The sequence below is a fragment of the Melospiza georgiana genome, chromosome 2 (assembly GCF_028018845.1).
Source record: "Melospiza georgiana isolate bMelGeo1 chromosome 2, bMelGeo1.pri, whole genome shotgun sequence".
Lineage (NCBI taxonomy): Eukaryota > Metazoa > Chordata > Aves > Passeriformes > Passerellidae > Melospiza > Melospiza georgiana.
The window spans coordinates 79,719,636-79,740,401 of NC_080431.1; the positions used below are offsets into that span (position 1 = coordinate 79,719,636).

Here is a 20,766-nt window from a genome sequence, read left to right on the forward strand (position 1 = left end):
TGTACATGAGTTTCCTTGATCATAACCCTATCGTACATGAATGCCTTCTATTATTTTCTGTGTTACTTTAATATCTCATTTGTTGCTTCATTGGGCACAACCTCTAAGAATAAATAGCATAATTAGAATCTCACCTCAGGCTATTGTTAAAGATTTTGTAGTTTTTTGTAGTTACTATACTAGTGAGAACTTGATGTTTTTTTCTCTGCAACAGGGTAAAGACTGATATTAAAAAAATATTTTTGCAGTTGTATATCTCTTTATGCATTCAGACATTCCCTATGAAACCATTCCAAAACAACCATGAGGCATAGTTTTCCATTCAGAAAAGCAAGTCCTAGTCTCTGAAGCATTTATTTAACATCAAGGAGAGCAAAGAAGAATAAAAGCCTAATCCCTGAATAAGCAGCCACAAGGCCTTGTACTGAGGAGGCATGCTAAGGCAAATGAAATATCTGAGTCCAGCAGGCTGCCAGGGGGCTTCTCTTACAATTAAGTGTGTATCAACTCTGTTCTTGCTTCTTCACAGTGCACCGTCTTCCAAAATACATCCTAGAAAACCATTTTCCATAGCTCTTTAAAGTGCTTGCTCTCTGCTCTGTTTTTTACAATTGCTTACAGGCTCATGTAGAGGGACATTTCCTGTAAAACTCCGTTCTGATTGTGAAAAGTGACCATAACAAAAATACCCTTTCATATGCAACATAATCAAAAGCTGTGAATTTCATAACATAAAAGGTATGTCCTGTGCTTTACTGTATTAGCCCTACAGATGTAATTTAGATGAAAGACAACCTTGTGTGAGATGTGGAGTTGTACCTACTTATGGAAAACTCAGGTTAATTGCTATGCTTGGTGACAACAAAATAGAACAAAGCCTTATAACCTGAATTATGTGTGCCAATGTGTGAGGTAAAAATGGCCTTGAATTTCAGAGATTATGGGTCTATCAAGCAGAATTATTTATATTTCACATGTCGATAATGTTCTTCTGCTGCAAAATCACTTGAATCATGGATGTTACGATGCAATAGCCACTTGACCACAATGCAGATTTATGTCTCCAAATGTGTATTTTAATTGTAATGCTGCAACAAGAAACTATATGGAAGCACAGCATTTACAGCTAAATTTAAAACTGTATGAACTTTATGGTCATTCACAATACTGTAGAAAGTATCAGCAAGATATTGTTTTTAAATATTTTTTGCTAGAAGTACATCCATCATATCTACCATTAGTTACATCTGTGGACAAGACAGTGAAGTGTCATCAGTCACAAAAATTCTCTTTGGTTCAGCCCCTAAATCTGCTGTCCTCATTTGTGGTTTAGATCCAATTTAGATACCAAAGCTCTTCACATTGCAATATCACAAACTAATTCTTGTGAAATAAAAAAAAAAAAAAATTTAAAAAACCCCTAAAATTACCTCATCTCTTCTGAGCAGAACACTAAATTTCTTTCTTCTGTATTTCCATCACAGTTTCATTTTATGTCTCCTCTTCTTAGCCTTTTCATCCTCCTCAGTATCTCCAGTTATTGCAGTGTGTTTCAGATGTTAAGGCTTAAACTTAGAATTCTGGAGATTTCAAGTTCCATTTTGTATCTTTGATTCTGTTGTAATATGAGGTTTTTAGTCATCAGGTAACTTGCCATTGCATCTGTAAAATGGAGTTGTTTGCATTTGGCCAGCAACATGGCATATTTTGAATTGAACGAAATAATTTCCTGTGTCACTATGAGGTATTATTAAGTACCAAACACTTTAGTTCACCAAACAGTCAAATTAGCTGGGAGAGATTTTCTCCCAGACTAATGAAATGGAAAGAAATGTATTTTTAGTAGATTTCTATATAGTTAGATGAATAAGCTTTGCTTTTATTTACTTATCTTATCCAAGGTAGGGTCATCTTCTTCTGTGACTCTCCAGAATCTTCTTGTTCAAACTTTTTAAAAACGTTTGCAATGAAAATATACATGTGGTTTCTTTTCCTCCAGGTTTTAAGACTAATTGTAAAAAGGATCTGGCTTTGTAATTATGAAACCAGCCACTCCTTGCCCTCTTCTCAATGCACTTTAAGAGTTTATTCCTGTCTTTTCAGAGCTATTTTTTCATGTTTGTTAGCCTTTTTGTAGATTTCTTCTTTCTAAACTAAAAAAGGCTGTTGTTTCCAATTTTTATAGTTCTGAAATACAACTTTATTAGAGCCACATACAAGAGTACAATGCCTTAATTTATGCAACAAACAAAAATTTTTGGTTGCATCTCCCAGTATAGCATCTATTTTTATTACTGCTTTCTTCACAAATTTATATATGCATGTGTTTATTCATCTCTGTAGACATTTGTCCCTATTTTATCAGACTGCATCTCCAGCTTGCCAAAATGATTTTGAATTCTGAATCTGTCTTCCAGAACTTTGTGGTCAGCCTAAGCCTGGTGTTGTGTGTAAATTCAGTAGTGTCCAGTCACCAGAAAAATAAAATTCCCCCCAAATACTGGATGCAATACTCCAGATATCACCTTAAAAAGTGTTAAGGAAGAGAATCACTTTCCTTAATCTACTGGCTGTGCTCCTGGTAAACCAGATCAGAGTGCTGTACACTGTATACTTATTCTCTAGAAATTTATTGAACTATTTTATGTACTTAGCTACCCATCTACTGTGGTAGTTAATTCTGATTTCTTTGTCAAGCCCTTGGAATCTACTTGTGTTGAATACTGCTGATATAATTAATTTTACCACCAGATGATAAAAAGGCAGGACTGAGATAAAGTTCCCAGGTACTGCTATGGTGAGTACAGTTAGGGGCTCTACACTTCTTTTGGAGTTTTGGCTGCTGAGTTTCAGAGCCAACTTCCACAGCACAGCTGACTGACCTTAAAACAGATTTCTGGGAGATGGCTCAGCAGGACTCAGCCCCCTCTCATTTTGGGAGCTACTTCTAAGCTGGGTGCTCACCCATGCTCTCTCACTGAGCTGTGCTGCAGCTTTGCCTGAGTCTTTCCACCTGCCTAGCTGACCTGGATACTGATCCTGGTCTACAAATTGGAATTAACTGGCTTGATCTTGGACATGTTGTATCACTATGGACATATCTGGTATTACTGGACTGTTGGCTGACCCATCACAGAGCTTCTCAGCTATGCTTGCTTATAGGAGGTGGGACTGCATGCTTGACATCCTTGCCTGCCTTGTGGTGATGCTGCCTTTTTGGATCTCATTTCTTTATGGAACAGCTCCTCCTGCTGCTCCTTGACATGACCATTGTAATCTATGCGTCAACCATAATTCTCCGTTGTGAGCTTACATGGTGTTGAGCAGCTTTTGAAATAGTTGACTACTAGGCTTCTACAGTAGCCTTTCTCTAAACTGTGTATGGGGATATATACGTACTTTGTTAGTTGACTCCATGAGGATGGGGTGTTCAGGTTCAGCTAGCACCCTGCTGACATTGATTTTGACTCATGGGTAGACATTCTGGAAGATGGCCTGAGAGACCTTTGTGTCCATCTGCACCATGGACTCGGACTGGGTGCCTGACAATCAGTATCAAGGGAGTAAGGCTGAAAAATGCAATGGAGCACCTTCTTCTCAGGCGCTGGTGACCAGAATGTGATATGGTGACAGTGACAGGCATGAGAGCACTACATAGAACATTAAACTGACCCTTTTCAGGTCAAAATGCGTCACTTCCTGCTGTTCCACCAAAGTGCACAGCACAATATGATCCCAGGAACTGAATGGTCATTTTTCACAGGGTGAAGGAATTATCTATCCATTAGCAGCTTCCTTTGACCCTTCCTGGAGAAAAAGATTGCTTCAGTACTTTCTAGATAATTCCTGAGCATGAGCATAATTGAGAATACAGCAGCAGAATCAAATCCAGCACCTGGAATGGCAGCAGTGTCACTCAGATTGTCAGACCATTGCTAGATAGGGTAGGCTTGGCTTGGCTTGGCTTTTGAGGTTTGCAGTGAGTAGAGGCACATGAGTCACCCTGGGTCTCTTAGCCATGGAAACAAAGGTCGTTCCCTGGTGTGGGTTACCAGGATATTATAAAGTTGCACACAGCTGGCCAGGCAGATCACATGGCCAGGAAGTACTTGAAAATTTTACTTTGAGAATGCTTTGAAAATTTAGCTAATGTCACTATGAAGCCATCAGAATTAGCAAGATATTTAAAATCTAAGCATCCAGAGCACAAAGACAAACCCCTACAATTTTTTCAGCCATGTTTCAAGCCACGTGACATTCAATTCAGTACTTTTCAAAATTTCACCAAACTTTATGACAAATGTGTAGAGAAGCCTCCTTTGAAGTTTCTTGCTTCACAGCAAAAGAAAAAATGTCACATAGGACCAGATAAACACTTATTCTTTCTGCCATAAAAAGTAAAAATGGCTGGGATAATACACAGAAAGCTATAGAGAAAATACACAGAAAACAATAGAGCAGCAAACTAAAATGGATTCTGTTATCAGCAAACACTGTTAGAAGACACATAGAAAATACTGCTAAAGGCTTGAAGAGACAAGTATAAGCACAAATTACATAGTGGAAGTGGATTCCTGAGTGGGTGAAAGTACAAATGTTTCTATAATGCCTCAGATTAAGGTATTTGACAAATTCTGTTTCAGTAGTGAAATAAATGAAGAGCTACCTTCTATAAGCCACTGAAGGGAAGATTTACCACAGAAGCTGTATTCTACACAGAAAATTATTTATTTAATAAAAATGTTTTCTGTAAGAGCTGTGCAAGTGTAAAGACCAGTGGAACAGCTGCTTTGACTGGCATAAGAGAAGGATTGGGTGGTAGGGTTTTGTAGTCATCACTACACCTGGAATTCGTTCACTGCAATATTCATAGATTAATTATTACAGCAAAGAAACTGGAGCCAGACCTCCAAAAGGTGCTACAGGATGTCAACAATTTCGTTTACTTCATAAAAACAAGAACTTGAAATATTAGAACCTTTACAATACTGTGCAATGACAGGGGAGAGATGACAAAAATCCTTTATACCTTGATTAGCTGTCGCATGCCCACCAAGCCTGTTAGCAGATATTGGAATACATCTGATAAAGACCTGCTTCAGTATTAGAAGAGGCCACAGAGATTACTCTCATAAACAAAGAAGACATGACAGTGCAAGACAGGGAGAGATTAAGGTCTAAGATATTTTAAAAAAACAAATCTAGGCATGTAAAGCAGGGCATCGGATACTGTAGTGCCCTATCCACAGTTCTAGATATGTGGATCCAGATCCACAGTTCTAGAAACCCGAGCTGACCTGCTCCATGGCTTTACAAAGCAAATCCTTCCACAAAAATGAAACCTATGTAATTGAATCTTGACCCCATTTGCATGCTTAGACCAAGCAGCTGAGACATCAACCCAGAAAACAAGATGTAAAACAGCAGAATTATTAAATGTCATTAGGATACTTCTGCCCCTGAGATAAATAGGTGAGCCTTGCCCATAAAAACTCTTGGAATTGGCAGTGCCTGCCAGATCTGAGACTTTCAGGAGCCCAGGAGAAGCTCAGTAATAATCACAAGCCCTTCAGTTGCAATGACGACATCTTTTGCTCTCCTTTGTCTATCAATTGCTATAATTGAATGCATGGCAGGAATTCTGGGAAATGGAATTATCTTGGCTGCCAGTTCATCGAGCTGCATTGGGAGCAAAACATGGCCCCCATATGATATGATCGTGATCTCGCTGAGTTCATCTAGATTCATTGTGCAGTCATGGAATACACTGAATTTCCTAATGACTATATTTTACAAACCCTTCATTTATACCGAAAACGTGTACATAGCTTCCCAGACAATTTTTACCTTTCTGAACTACTCCAGCCTCTGGTTTGGAGCCTGGCTTAGTGTCTTCTATTGCATCAAGGTTGCCAGTTTTACACAGTCTTTCTTCATCTGGCTGAAGCTGAGAATTGCCAGGCTGGTGCCCTGGATGCTGCTCACATCATGGCTCTGCTCCTTCACAGCTGCAATTCCCTTCACCTGGCATGTCTACAGTGTGCATGAGAACAGCACTGCTCCTTCATCCATGACAAACTCTTCAGCATGGACAACCACAAAGAATGACAGACTGACTTTATTGATTTATCTCTGGAATGCAAGTACACCTTTGCCTTTAATACTGTCTGTTGTTTCAAGTGTACTGCTGATTTGGTCTCTGTGGATCCACACCAGACACATGCAAAATAATGCAAGTGGCTTCAGGGATCCCAGCTTGGAGGCCCATATGAAAGCCATCAAGTCCGTCTGCTCCTTCCTTGTCCTTTACATTACATATTTTATTTGCTTGCTTCTCCTCTACTCCAGAGTTTTTTCACTTCTAAGTGATGAGGAATGCATGTGTATAGTTATATTGGCTGCCTGTCCTACAGGACACACAATGGTTTTAATTTGGAGCAATCCCAAATTTCGAGAGCTGCCAGCTAGGATTTGGGACCACATTAACTGTCCTGTCAGGTCTATATCCATATAAAAGATCATGATTTTGTCTTGACTTTCTAGTTTAGATCCAAATCAATTAAAATGAAGTTGTCAGAAATATAAAATAATAGGCACTGGAATTAATAGATTAATTAATAGGCCCTTGATCTGGAATCATGAAGAGTGCAAATTTGCTTTAGTTGGATGTGAGTCTTATTTTGAAAAATTGTACAAGTTGTCTCCTATTTGCTACACTTTCCTTGCAAATTGCCATGGTTGCTATAGAACAAGAGAAAAACAAGGCCAAGACTCATATTCCAGTATGATTTAGTAAAGAACAAAACAGCCTTTTGATCTTTTTCTGCTCTTCCTGTAGTAATGATTGTTGTCAGCGCATTATTGTTACATCACAATTGGAGCTTCATGACCCTTTTCCAGCTGCAGGGGGAGTATATTCACTTTTAAAGAAATTGTCACTGAAAGATACATGACTTGAGCCTTGTGTTCACTGTGCCGATCCTGGTTCAATGTATCTGGTTTGGATGTTGTCAATCTGTTTGAAGCAATGTACCTGTAATTGAGCTGAGTCTCTGCCTGAATTTCTTTATTCTACAAATTAATAAATACCAAGTCCAAGGATAACTTGAGATGGAGTCTTCCTTTCCCTCATGACATAAATTGTGCCACAGGTGACACCACCGGCTTTCATGAACATTTTTTATGCCACTTTACAGACATGCTGAAAGTTGAGCCCATGGCAATGACACCCTGACATGCCATTGTCAGCACCATGCACTGTCACCATGCTGGTTCCCGGCCCAGCACCATGAGACACCCATCTTGGGAGGGTTGATCCATCCTCTGCCCTTCCCTGCTCTCCCCTCACCGGCCTTCAGGAACAAACCTCAGAGCTCTCTGACCACACCAACAGGCAGAACACGTGGGCTGTGCTCAACCCACAACCCGTGTGTGCTGTCCTGCTCCGGCCTGAGCTCTGAGGCACACGGCTGCTCAGCAGGGACACCCTGAACAGCTGCTCTCACACCATTTGGTTTAACGTTCCCTTATTCCACATTCCTCATGCACATGGGATTCAAAAGCAGTTCTTGTGCTGTTTTCCTGCCTCTTTAAGTACATCTTCCCTCCATAGCTTCCTTTCCATAAAATTAAATCAAATAGTTACCAGTACACTGACATGAATTTGGGGATCTAAGAGGGAACACTGGCAAAGATATTGGAAGGTGCCTCATAGGGCCAATGTCCTGCTAGATGTTCCTTTATGTAATGGACCACCCAACTAATTATTATCACATGAATAAATATATCTTCAACATGCATTATATACGCCATGTACTTAATCCCTGTGTTCTACTAGATAAGTTCATAAATAAATTTGATAAAAACCTGCTTTGGGAAACAAAAGTAACAGCCTCTGTACTAGTAAGAACATGAGAATTACAGCAGTTTGAGTTCACTATCACACATCTTGTTTGAAAGCAGACATGTTTCTTTTTTTGTCTATTTTTCAATAGGATGGAAATTAGTTTGATTCCTACACCTTAATTAACTATATATCAATCTGAAAAAATTTTAAAGTCACGGACTCAGACCGTTCCAAAACATATGAACTGTTTCCACACACACCAATGCTACTCAGACTCTTGCAGCTTGATTCAAATCTGTTACAATGAATCAAATCATGAAACAAACCAAACTCAAAGCTCATCTTGCTCTAACACTGCCAGAAGGACATAATGCAAATCATCTTCTCCTCTAGCTCTTTGCATTGAAGATCCAGGTAAACCTCACAAGAATTTATAAGATGCTCACATGCAACATAAAACAATAAGGCCAACAAAACCATGTCCTATTAAAAACACCTTTCCAGATTTCCAGAATTTAATGATAAAAGAAATCACCACCGTGTAATTCAGAGGAAGAAAGAAAAAAAAACATCCCCATTCTTTTTCTAAAGCGCAGTCTCTTCCAAGAAAAAAAAACCAGTAATCTGATAAGCGCCCTTAGCTCAAGGCAAGACATCCAAAAATCTACATGAGAGATCACTACAGGATCCTTCTCTGATTTCCATTCCTATAAGCATGCCTGGAATTTTCATCATTGACATTCAGGAAAACATGCAATGGAGTCAATTTTCAGTGCCCATCACAGCAGGATTTTAAAAAAAGCAAAACCTGTGTGCCAGGCTGAACTACTTTTCTGTACATGTGGGGTCAAGGAAAGACAAAAAGCTGTGAATGGACATTCTGCTGAAAGTAAGGCCTTGCTTTTGGGGTTTGGCTGCCTTGTTTCAGAGCCAGCTTCCGCAGTCCACCTGACTGGCCTTTTAGCAAATTGCTGAGTGAAGCCTCAGTGGGGCTTGGAGTCCTCTACATTCAGGAGCTGCTCCTAAGCTTGCTGGGTGTACCTTGGTCTCTCCTTGAGCTCTGCTGCAGCTTTGCCTGGGCCTTTCCACCTGCTTGGCTCACTTGGATACTGATCCTGGCCTGCAGATTGGAATTACTGCCTTGATCCTGGGCATGTCTTATCCCTCTGGATATGGCTGGCAATCCCTGGACTTGTGCCTATCCCTAATTGTTCTCACAGAGCTTATCTGCTGTCCTTGCCCACACCGTAGGTGGACTGCAGGCCTGACAGTGCCCTTACTGTCTCTGCCTTACCTTCTGGGGATCCCTTCAACATGGGCAAAATAACTGAATTTTTTTCCAATCCATAAGAGGTTCCAAATCAATAACAGACTAGGGGAGTGAGAAAGAAAGAAAGAACAAAACCAGAAACCTTTTTCCCCATCCCTGCCTCTCCACGCTCCCATCTTCTCCCTCCCTGAGCAGGGCTGGGGAACAGGGAATGGGGACTGCAGGGGCAATCCTCTCCACAAGTGCAATCTTCCAGGAACAAAGTGCTTCAGCATGGGATCCCCTGAGGCTGCAGCTCCTGCCACGAGCCTTCTCCATGGTGGGATCTCCACAGGATGCAGCTTCCTTCAGGGCACAATCACCTGCTGCCAAGGGGGCTCTCCTCAGGCTGCAGTGTGGATATCTGCTGCAGTGTGACCCTGCTAGGGCCTGCAGGGTCTCAGTCTACATCAGCACGGTCCTCTCCAGGGAAAGCATGGCAATGTCTGCCCTGGTGCCTGGAGCATCTTGTCCCCTTCCTTCTTCACTGACCTGGCTGTCTGCAAGGCTGTTTCCCTCACATTTCTCTCTCTGTCCTCGCACTCACAGTTGTTGTGCACTGGTCTTTACCCCTCTTTAAATGAGTTGTCACACAGATGTCACCAGCAGCACTGGTGGGCAGAGCCTTGGCCAATGGTGCGTCTAGTTTGGGGGCAACTGGGACTGGTTCTGTGTGACACAGGGGCACGTTCTGGTCTCTTCTCACACAAACCACCCCTTGCAGCCTCCCAGCTGCCAAAACCTTGCCCCTGAACCCCACACAGATCACACAGACATTTGCTGGCTGTCTTGTGGCAAGAGGCTCAGGCTCAATGCTGAATGGGCTTTGAGTTGCCTGCTCTACTGGAAGGTGTCCCTGCCTATGGCAGGGCATTGGAACTGAATGGTCTTTAAGGCCCCCTTCAACCCAAACCTTTCTGCAGTTCTACGATTCCATGAGTGAGCTTAAAAGAGCTGAATTTAATGAGTTGAATTTAAACAGCAGCTCCACAGGTTTCTTTTATAAAAGGGAAGTGATACATATTTGCTCACCTTTTTCTCTTGGAAGTGTCTGTCAATAGCATGCTATAGAGCTGCTCCTGTCAAAAAACCAAACACACTTTTATATTTCTTCAAGGTGAAAGTGAGATTTTAAAATGGATGAGAATGTAACTGCTTTTCAAAGATTTTTGTGCCAAAAATTGTATAAGTGTGAGAACTTCAAAAACTCTCATACAGGTACGCTTGCAAAATTTGGAAGCTGAATGTTCTAAACTCTTATAAAACCTCCAAAGCAAGGGCTTCTGTGAATTTTGAATTCGTTTGGCAAACAAACAAAATTAGAAGAATAGGTGAGTAAGTATGCAAGTTTTGAAAACAGGGAAATTGGCAATTTCAACTGAATTTTAACAAAGAACTTTGCCCATGTGATAGTGGGAAAGCCATTCAGAGCAAAACTGAACCTAGAGTGAGGTCTCTGAATCATTGTGTCACAAAGTGATAAACCCAGATTAAAAAACAAAAATGAAGCATATGCAATCATGTTGCTCTCAATAAAAATAATTATTAATAATATTCTTCGTGTTAAGAGAAAAAGAGTTTGTGGCAATGCTAAAGTGAAATAATCTTTAAAATATTTTTATTTGGTCTTCAATTATGTCAAACTTTTTCTTCGTGTATATTTTCAAATAATAAGTGTCTGTTCCTTATATGTACATAATACATACAGTACTACACATATAAAATATATAAACAAATGTACAAAAATCATGAGGTGAATGCTCATGAAATTTTACTCCTATGAGTGCATGATCAAAAAGGCTCGATCACTCTCCTAGGCCATCATAGATTACATTAAGCACTAGGAAATTTCAAACTACTCAAAGAAACCACCTTGAAGACATCTCAGAATTTCCCATTTGATCACTCCCTACAGCTTCTTACTGTGCTACTGACAGCTACTTGTGCCACTGTGTTTCTGAAGAGCCTTGGTGTACTTCCTTCCGTATTCTGGGCTACGCATGAAACCCAAGTTCCAAAGCCTTTTAAGGAATCCAAGCCTTTCCACTTAGAAGACTCGTATCACCTTGGATGTGGAAAGTGTTTGAATTCATTTATTTAGCATATATAACAGAACTTCAAAAACATGCATATTCCAAAGGAGAGCAGAATTGTGCCTCAAATAATGCTTGTGCTTGCCCCTGTATGTAATGTTGTGTATTCCCAGATCTTAAATTCATTAGGCTAATTCCACATCTATTCTGGAGGCGGGTAAAAAATGTACCTGTGAGGAACTCTGTAAAATTGGTTTCATTTTCTCTGTTCTGATTCTTCCACAGAAATTTCTCGTTCTCTACTAGGACACTTAGAGGAAGAATGCAATGATAATTAAAATCCTTTAAATTTCCCATAGACAAAAGAAAAACATGATAATTGTCTTTGCAGCAGTAACTTGAAAATATCTGATAAAGAGAAGACCAACACAACTATTATAAAGAGGCCATGGCAACTTTGTCTCAGAAACCCTGAAGAGATAACAGTGCAACAAAGGGAGACATTAAGGCATTAGATAGAAAAGCAAATCTAGATATGTAAAGAAGTACACGAGATATTGGAGTGGAAACCCACATTTGTAAACACCACAGTTCACCTGCTCAATAGCCCTTCCAATGCATATCCTTCGACAAAAATGAAACCTATGTAATTGAATCTTGACCCCATTTGCATGTTTAGACCAAGCAGCCGATACATCAACCCAGAAAACAAGATGTAAAACAGCAGAAATATTAAATGTCATTAGGATATTTCTGCCCCTGAGATAAATAGGTGAGCCTTGCCCATAACAGCTCCCTGGCATTGGACTGCCCGCCAGATCTGAGGCTTTCAGGAGCCCAGGAGAAGCTCAGTAATAATCACAAGCTCTTCAGTTGCAATGATGACATCTTTTGCTCTCCTTTGTCTATCAATTGCTATAATTGAATGCATGGCAGGAATTCTGGGAAATGGAATTATCTTGGCTGCCAGTTCATCGAGCTGCATTGGGAGCAAAACATGGCCCCCATATGATATGATCGTGATCTCGCTGAGTTCATCTAGATTCATTGTGCAGTCATGGAATACACTGGATTCCTTAATGACTATATTTTATGAAAACTTCTATTATACAGAAAATGTGTACCTAGTTCCCAAGACAATATTTACCTTTCTGAGCTACTCCAGCCTCTGGTTTGGAGCCTGGCTTAGTGTCTTCTATAGCATCAAGGTTGCCAGTTTTACACAGTCTTTCTTCATCTGGCTGAAGCTGAGAATTGCCAGGCTGGTGCCCTGGATGCTGCTCACATCATGGCTCTGCTCCTTCACAGCTGCAATTTCCTTTGTCTGGGATGACCACAGTGTGCATGAGAACAGCACTGCTCCTTCATCCATGACAAACTCTTCAGCATGGACAACCACAAGGAAAGACAGTTTGGGTTTATTAATCCTTATCTCTAATGCTGGTATAGGTATGCCTTTAATACTGTCTGTTGTTTCAAGTGTACTGCTGATTCGGTCGCTGTGGATCCACACCAGACGCATGCAAAATAATGCAAGTGGCTTCAGGGATCCCAGCTTAGAGGCCCATTTAAAAGCCATCAAGTCAGTCTGCTCCTTCCTTTTCCTTTACATTATATACTTTATTTGTGTTCTTTTCATATTATTTAACATTTTTTCACATTTAAGCAATGGAGAAATGATTTGTGTGGTTTTAATGGCTGCCTGCCCTACAGGACATTCCTTTGTCATAATTTGGAGCAATCCCAAATTTCAAAAGCTGCCAGCTAGGATTTGGCACCACACTAACTGCCATGGTCAGAACTGCTTCCATGTAAAAGACAGTGACTTAGCCTGGACTTTCTAATTTAGATCCAGAACAATTAAATTGAAATCATCAGAGGGATAAATAACAGATGTTGGAATGAGTAGATTAGGGCCTTGATCAGCAATCAATAGGAAGGTAGGAATTTGCTTTATGTAGATGTCAGTCTTGTTAAGAATAATTGTGTATGTTGCCTATTATCGGCTGTACTTTCATTGGAAATCATGACAATTTCCCCAAGAGAGCAGAAAAACAGAGACAAGACTCAGACTAGTATGGAATCTCTTGAAATGACTGAGGTTAGAACACCTGATACAAATATAATAGACTGGCTTAAGCACAGGCATGGACACATTCTGTGAACATAAGGCTTCAATCCGGTTTCTGGTTACTAAAACATTCTCAAGAAGATTCTGAGGAATTCCCAATATTTTCAGAATATCTCATTCAACATTTTCAAATCTGGTTGAATTCTAGTAAAATATTTGCTGATTCTAATGGTGTTTCTAACATTCCAGCATGGTTCAGGAAGAATGACATGGCCTTTTGAGATTCCTTGTCTTGCTGAAATAGTGACTTGTGTCCGTGCATTATTGTTACATCACGACTGGAGGTTCAGAATCCTTTCCAGCTGCAGTGGGATTTTACATACTGGTAAAGTAATTGACACAGAAACATCCTGGACTAGGGTCTTGTGTTCATTAAGCTCATCCTGATTCAATGTGTCTGGTTTGGATGTTGTCAATCTGTGTGAAGCAATGTACCTGTAATTGTGTTGAGTCTGTACCTGTGTTGCTTTTTTCTAAAAATTAAAATCTAACTAATCAAAGGATAACTTGGGGTGGAGCCTTCCTTTCCCTCATGACATAAACTTGGCCACAGGTGACACCACTGGCTTGCATAAATATTTTTAATGCCACTTTACAGACATGCTGAAAGTTGAGCCCATGGGAATGACACCCTGACATGCCATTGTCAGCACCATGCACTGTCACCATGCTGGTTCCCGGCCCAGCACCATGAGACACCCATCTTGGGAGGGTTGGTCCATCCTATGCCCTTCCCTGCTCTCCCCTCACCGGCCTTCAGGAACAAACCTCAGAGCTCTCTGACCACACCAACAGGCAGAACACGTGGGCTGTGCTCAACCCACAACCCGTGTGTGCTGTCCTGCTCCGGCCTGAGCTCTGAGGCACACGGCTGCTCAGCAGGGACACCCTGAACAGCTGCTCTCACACCATTTGGTTTAACCTTCCCTTATTCCAAATTCCTCATGCACATGGGATTCAAAAGCAGTTCTTGTGCTGCTTTCCTGCCTCTATAAGAACATCTTCCCTCCATAGCTTCCTTTCCATAAAATAAAATCAAATAGTTTCATTTACATGAATTCATGGATCTAAGTGGGAAAGCCAACAGAAATATTGGAAGGCTCCTCATAGGGTCAGTCTCCTGGGAGAGCTTTCTGTCTGTAAGTGACCAGCTAACCAACTCCAGCCATATGAAGAAAAATATCTTCAACATGCATTATATACACCAATTATTAAATCACTGTGTTCTATTGGATAAATTATAAGTTTAACAGGGATTTGTTCTGGGAGGGAAAGTAGCAACTCCTGTATTAGTAGGAATGTGATATTTCTTGGGCTTAGGATCCTCTGAAAATATGAATCATATCTGACTGTAGGCATTTTTCTCTTTTTTCTCTTCTCTTTGTAATATAAAGGTGGATTGATCCACTCCAGTGGACCTACCACTTTGCAACCTGAAGGAGTTCTGGAAGTCATGGAATCAGTCCATTCCAAAACATACAAACTTTTTCCACACACACCAATGACACACTACTGAAATGGCAGCTAGATTCACGTCTGGTATAGTGAATCAAATCATGAAACAAACCAAACTCAAAGCTCATCTTGCTCTAACATTGGCAGAAGGACATAATGCAAATCATCTTCTCCTGTAGCTCTTTGCATTGAAGATCCAGGTAAACCTCACAAGAATTTATAAGATGCTCACATGCAACATAAAACAATGAGGCCAACAAAACCATGTCCTGTTAAAAACACCTTTCCAGATTTCCAGAATTTAATGATAAAAAATAAATCACCACTGTGTAATTTAGAGGAAGAAAGAAAAAAAAAACATCCCCATTCTTTTTCTAAAGCGCAGTCTCTTCCAAGAAAAAAAAAAACAGTAATCTGATTAGAGTCCTTAGCACAAGGCAAGACATGCAAATATCTACATGAGAGATCACTACAGGATCCTTCTCTGACTTCCATTCCTATAAGCATGCCTGGAATTTTCTTGTTTCAGAGCCAGCTTCCACAGTCCACCTGACTGGCCTTTTAGCAAATTGCTGAGTGAAGCCTCAGTGGGGCTTGGAGTCCTCTACATTCAGGAGCTGCTCCTAAGCTTGCTGGGTGTACCTTGGTCTCTCCTTGAGCTCTGCTACAGCTTTGCCTGGGCCTTTCCACCTGCTTGGCTCACTTGGATACTGATCCTGGCCTGCAGATTGGAATTACTGCCTTGATCCTGGGCATGTCTTATCCCTCTGGATATGGCTGGCAATCCCTGGACTTGTGCCTATCCCTAATTGTTCTCACAGAGCTTATCTGCTGTCCTTGCCCACACCATAAGTGGGCTGCAGGCCTGACAGTGCCCTCACTGTCTCTGCCTTACCTTCTGGGGATCCCTTCAACATGGGCAAAATAACTGAATTTATTTCCAATCCATAAGAGATTCCCAATCAATAACAGACTAGGGGAGTGAGAAAGAAAGAAAGAACAAAACCAGAAACCTTTTCCCCCATCCCTGCCTCTCCACGCTCCCATCTTCTCTCTCCCTGAGCAGGGCTGGGGAACAGGGAATGGGGACTGCAGGGGGAATCCTCTCCACAAGTGCAATCTTCCAGGAACAAAGTGCTTCAGCGTGGGATCCCCTGAGGCTGCAGCTCCTGCCACGAGCCTTCTCCATGGTGGGATCTCCACAGGATGCAGCTTCCTTCAGGGCACAATCACCTGCTGCCAAGGGGGCTCTCCTCAGGCTGCAGTGTGGATATCTGCTGCAGTGTGACCCTGCTAGGGCCTGCAGGGTCTCAGTCTACATCAGCACGGTCCTCTCCAGGGAAAGCATGGCAATGTCTGCCCTGGTGCCTGGAGCATCTTGTCCCCTTCCTTCTTCACTGACCTGGCTGTCTGCAAGGCTGTTTCCCTCACATTTCTCTCTCTGTCCTCGCACTCACAGTTGTTGTGCACTGGTCTTTGCCCCTCTTTAAATGAGTTGTCACACAGATGTCACCAGCAGCACTGGTGGGCAGAGCCTTGGCCAATGGTGGATCTAGTTTGGGGGTAACAGGGACTGGTTCTGTGTGACACGGGGGCACGTTCTGGTCTCTTCTCACACAAACCACCCCTTGCAGCCTCCCAGCTGCCAAAACCTTGCCCCTGAACCCCACTCAGATCACACAGACATTTGCTGGCTGTCTTGTGGCAAGAGGCTCAGGCTCAATGCTGAATGGGCTTTGAGTTGCCTGCTCTACTGGAAGGTGTCCCTGCCTATGGCAGGGCGTTGAAACTGAATGGTCTTTAAGGCCCCCTTCAACCCAAACCTTTCTGCAGTTCTACGATTCCATGAGTGAGCTTAAAAGAGCTGAATTTAATGAGTTGAATTTAAACAGCAGCTCCACAGGTTTCTTTTACTAAAAGGGAAGTGATACATATTTGCTCACCTTTTTCTCTTGGAAGTGTCTGTCTATAGCATGCTATAGAGCTGCTCCTGTCAAAAAACCAAACACACTTTTATATTTCTTCAAGGTGAAAGTGAGATTTTAAAATGAATGAGAAAGGAACTGCTTTTCAAAAGATTTTCGTGCCATAAATTGTATAAGTGTGAGAACTTCAAAAACTCTCATACAGGTACGCTTGCAATATTTGGATGCAGAATGTTCTAATCGATTTTTACAACTTTCTAAGGACGATCTTCTGTGAGTTTTGGACCCAGTTTTTAAACCTATCAGACCAATATTTGATTGGTTTGCAAGATTTGACAGCAGGGAATTTGGATATTTACTGCCAAATTTCACCAGAGAAGTTTGCAGATGTGATGGTCGTAAAGTCATTCAAACCAGTATCAAAAGAAACTGAATGTAGAGCCAGACCTTCGAATCACTGTGCCACAAATTGGTAAAAAAACCCCTAGAATCTAAGAAAGTAATGAAACATATCAGATTACATTGCTCTCACTTAAAAAAATTACTAATATTTTTAATGAGAAGAAAAAAAGAGTTTGTACCAATACTAAAATGAAATAATTTAAAAAATATTGTTCACTTTATATTAATTATTTAATTATTTATTTTGATGTGTATTATAATAATCAGTATCTGGACATAACATGCACATAACACATAGAGTCGTATATATATGAAATATATAAACAAATATACATTTATCTGAGGTGAATGGTCACAAAGTTTTACTTCTACAGGTGCATAATGAAAACAGTTTTATCACTTCCCTAGGCAATCACAGATTACCTTAAGCATTGTGAAATGCAGACAACCCAAAGAAACAACCTAGAAAGCACCTCAAAATTTCTCATTTGATCACTGCTGACAGCTTCTTACTGTGCTAGCAACCTGTGTCACTGCATTTCTGAAGAGCTTTTGTGTGTTTCCTTCTGTGTTCTGGGCTACAGACAAAATGTTAAGTCTCTAAGTTTTTCAATGAACTCAAGCCTCTCCACTCAACTGTTTCTTTCCAGATGGGGAAAGAGTTTTAATTCAGTTCTTTTAGCAAGTATAGAAGAATTTTAAAGGCATGCATATTCCATATGGAGCAAAACGGACTTGATTAACAGGTTGTCATTGCTCCTGTATCCAATGTTGTATATTGCCAGATCTTAAATTCCTTGGGAAATTCCTGCACTTTTTGAATATGCTTGTGAAAAACAGGCAAGTGAAGTACTCTGATAAAATGATTTTTCTTTTTTCTGTGTTTATCTTCCCACAGATTTTTGTCCTCTTTTGGGACAATTTGAGCAAGCACACAATGATCAGTATAATACTTAAAAATATCAATACACAAAAAAGAAAGTGTGAAAATCCTCCTTGCAGCAACAATTTGAATATACCAAATAAAGCAAAGGAGCTGCTCTTAGATAAGGAGTTGTAATGAAAGGTATTTGTCACAAACCCGGTAGCCATATCTCTGCAAGACAGGGAGAGATTAAGGCATCAGGTATAAAAAACAAATCTAGACATGTAAAGAAGGACATAACCAATGGAGTGCAAGCCCACATTTGTAGACACCACAGCACACCTGCTCCATAACCCTTCCGGTGTAAATCCCTTCACCATTTCAATGCAAACTCCTCGGCCAAATTGGAAAAAACTGTTATTCAATCTTCATTCAATTTGCATGCTTCAACAAATCAACTGAGCGATCAACCCAGAAACAAGATGTAAAACAGCAGAAATATAAATGTCATTAGGATACCTCTGCCCCTGAGATAAATAGGTGAGCATTGCCCATAACAGCTCCCTGGCATTGGCAGTACCTGACAGACCCAAGGCTTTCAGGAGCCCAGGAGAAGCTGGGTAATAATCACAAGCCCTTCAGTTGCAATGACGACATCTTTTGCTATCCTTTGTCTATCAATTGCTATAATTGAGTCCCTGGCAGGAATTCTGGGAAATGGAATTATCTTGGCTGCCAGTTCATTGAGTTGCATTGGGAGCAAAACATGGCCTCCATATGATATGATCGTGATCTCGCTGAGTTCATCTAGATTCATTGTGCAGTCATGGAATACACTGGAATACTTAATGAGTATATTTTATGAAAACTTCTTTTGTCAAGAAAACGTGAATGTAGCTACCAAGATAATGTTTACATTTCTGAGCTACTCCAGCCTCTGGTTTGGAGCCTGGCTTAGTGTCTTCTATAGCATCAAGGTTGCCAGTTTTACACAGTCTTTCTTCATCTGGCTGAAGCTGAGAATTGCCAGGCTGGTGCCCTGGATGCTGTTCACATCATGGCTCTGCTCCTTCACAGCTGCAATTTCCTTTGTCTGGGATGACCACAGTGTGCATGAGAACAGCACTGCTCCTTCATCCATGACAAACTCTTCAGCATGGACAACCACAAGGAAAGACAGTTTGGGTTTATTAATCCTTATCTCTAATGCTGGTATAGGTATGCCTTTAATACTGTCTGTTGTTTCAAGTGTACTGCTGATTCGGTCTCTGTGGATCCACACCAGACACATGCAAAATAATGCAAGTGGCTTCAGGGATCCCAGCTTGGAGGCCCATATGAAAGCCATCAAGTCAGTCTGCTCCTTCCTTGTCCTTTACATTATATACTTTGTTTGTGTTCTTTTCATATTATTTAACATTTTTTCACCTTTAAGCAATGGAGAAATGATTTGTGTGGTTTTAATGGCTGCCTGCCCTACAGCACACACATTGGTCTTAATTTGGAGCAATCCCAAATTTCAACAGCTGCCACCTAGGATTTGGCACCACATTAACTGTCATGGAAGAACTGCTTGCATGTAAAAGACAGTGACTTAGCCTGGACTTTCTAGTTTAGATCCAGAACAATTAAATTGAAATCATCAGATGGATAAATAATAGATGTTGGAATGAGTAGATTAGAGCCTTGATCAGCAGTCAATAGGAAGGTAGGAATTTCTTTTGATTGGATGTTAGTCTTATTAAGAATAATTGTGTATGTTGTCTATCATCAGCTGTACTTTCCTTGGAAATCATCACAGTTTCTCTAAGACAGCAGAAAAACAGGGCCAAGACTCAGACTAGAATGGAATCACTTGAAATCCTTGAGGTTACAATACCTGATCCATAGAATAGACCACTTTAAGCACAGGCATGGACACATTCTGTGAACATAAGGCTTCAATGCAGTTTCTAGTTACTAAAACCTTCTCAAGAGGATTCTGAGGAATTCCCAATATTTTCAGAATATCTCATTCATCATTTTCAAATCTGATTGAATTCTCATAAAATATTTGCTGATTCTAAAGGTGTTTCTAACATTCCAGCATGGTTCAGGAAAGAATGACATGGCCTTTTGAGATTCCTCTTCTTGCTGAAAAAGTGGTCTGTGTCACTGCATTATTGTTACATCAGAACTGGAGGTTCAGAATCCTTTCCAGCTGCAGTGGGATTTTACATACTGCTAAAGTAACGGAGACAGAAATGTACATGACCTGGGCCTTGTATTCATTATGGCCATCCTGATTCAATGTGTCTGGTTTGGATGTTGTCAATCTGTGTGAAGCAATGTACCTGTAATTGTGTTGAGTCTGTACCTGTGTTGCTTTTTTCTAAAAATTAAAATCTAACTAATCAAAGGATAACTTGGGGTGGAGCCTTCCTTTCCCTCATGACATAAACTTGGCCACAGGTGACACCACTGGCTTGCATAAATATTTTTAATGCCACTTTACAGACATGCTGAAAGTTGAGCCCACGGCAATGGCACCCTGACATGCCATTGTCAGCACCATGCATTGTCACCATGCTGGTTCCCGGCCCAGCACCATGAGACACCCATGTTGGGAGGGTTGGTCCATCCTCTGCCCTTCCCTGCTCTCCCCTCACCGGCCTTCAGGAACAAACCTCAGAGCTCTCTGACCACACCAACAGGCAGAACACGTGGGCTGTGCTCAACCCACAACCCGTGTGTGCTGTCCTGCTCCGGCCTGAGCTCTGAGGCACATGGCTGCTCAGCAGGGACACCCTGAACAGCTGCT

At 41.0% G+C, this 20,766-nt stretch overlaps 3 protein-coding genes across 3 annotated transcripts; all 3 read left to right on the forward strand.

The window, feature by feature from the left end:
• The first annotated feature begins 5,578 nt into the window (after positions 1-5,578).
• Positions 5,579-6,514, forward strand: LOC131080568 (taste receptor type 2 member 40-like). Its single transcript, XM_058018929.1, has one exon. It carries the CDS (start codon positions 5,579-5,581, stop codon positions 6,512-6,514), a length of 936 nt encoding a protein of 311 aa, XP_057874912.1.
• A 5,552-nt stretch (positions 6,515-12,066) lies between these two features.
• Positions 12,067-14,352, forward strand: LOC131096910 (taste receptor type 2 member 40-like). The gene is made up of 2 exons (XM_058045545.1): positions 12,067-12,979; positions 14,309-14,352. The coding sequence occupies exons 1-2, from the start codon at positions 12,067-12,069 to the stop codon at positions 14,350-14,352; spliced, it is 957 nt and encodes a 318-aa protein (XP_057901528.1).
• A 4,261-nt stretch (positions 14,353-18,613) lies between these two features.
• On the forward strand, positions 18,614-19,549 carry LOC131096911 (taste receptor type 2 member 40-like). The gene has a single exon (XM_058045546.1). The coding sequence runs from the start codon at positions 18,614-18,616 to the stop codon at positions 19,547-19,549; it is 936 nt and encodes a 311-aa protein (XP_057901529.1).
• Positions 19,550-20,766: the final 1,217 nt, after the last annotated feature.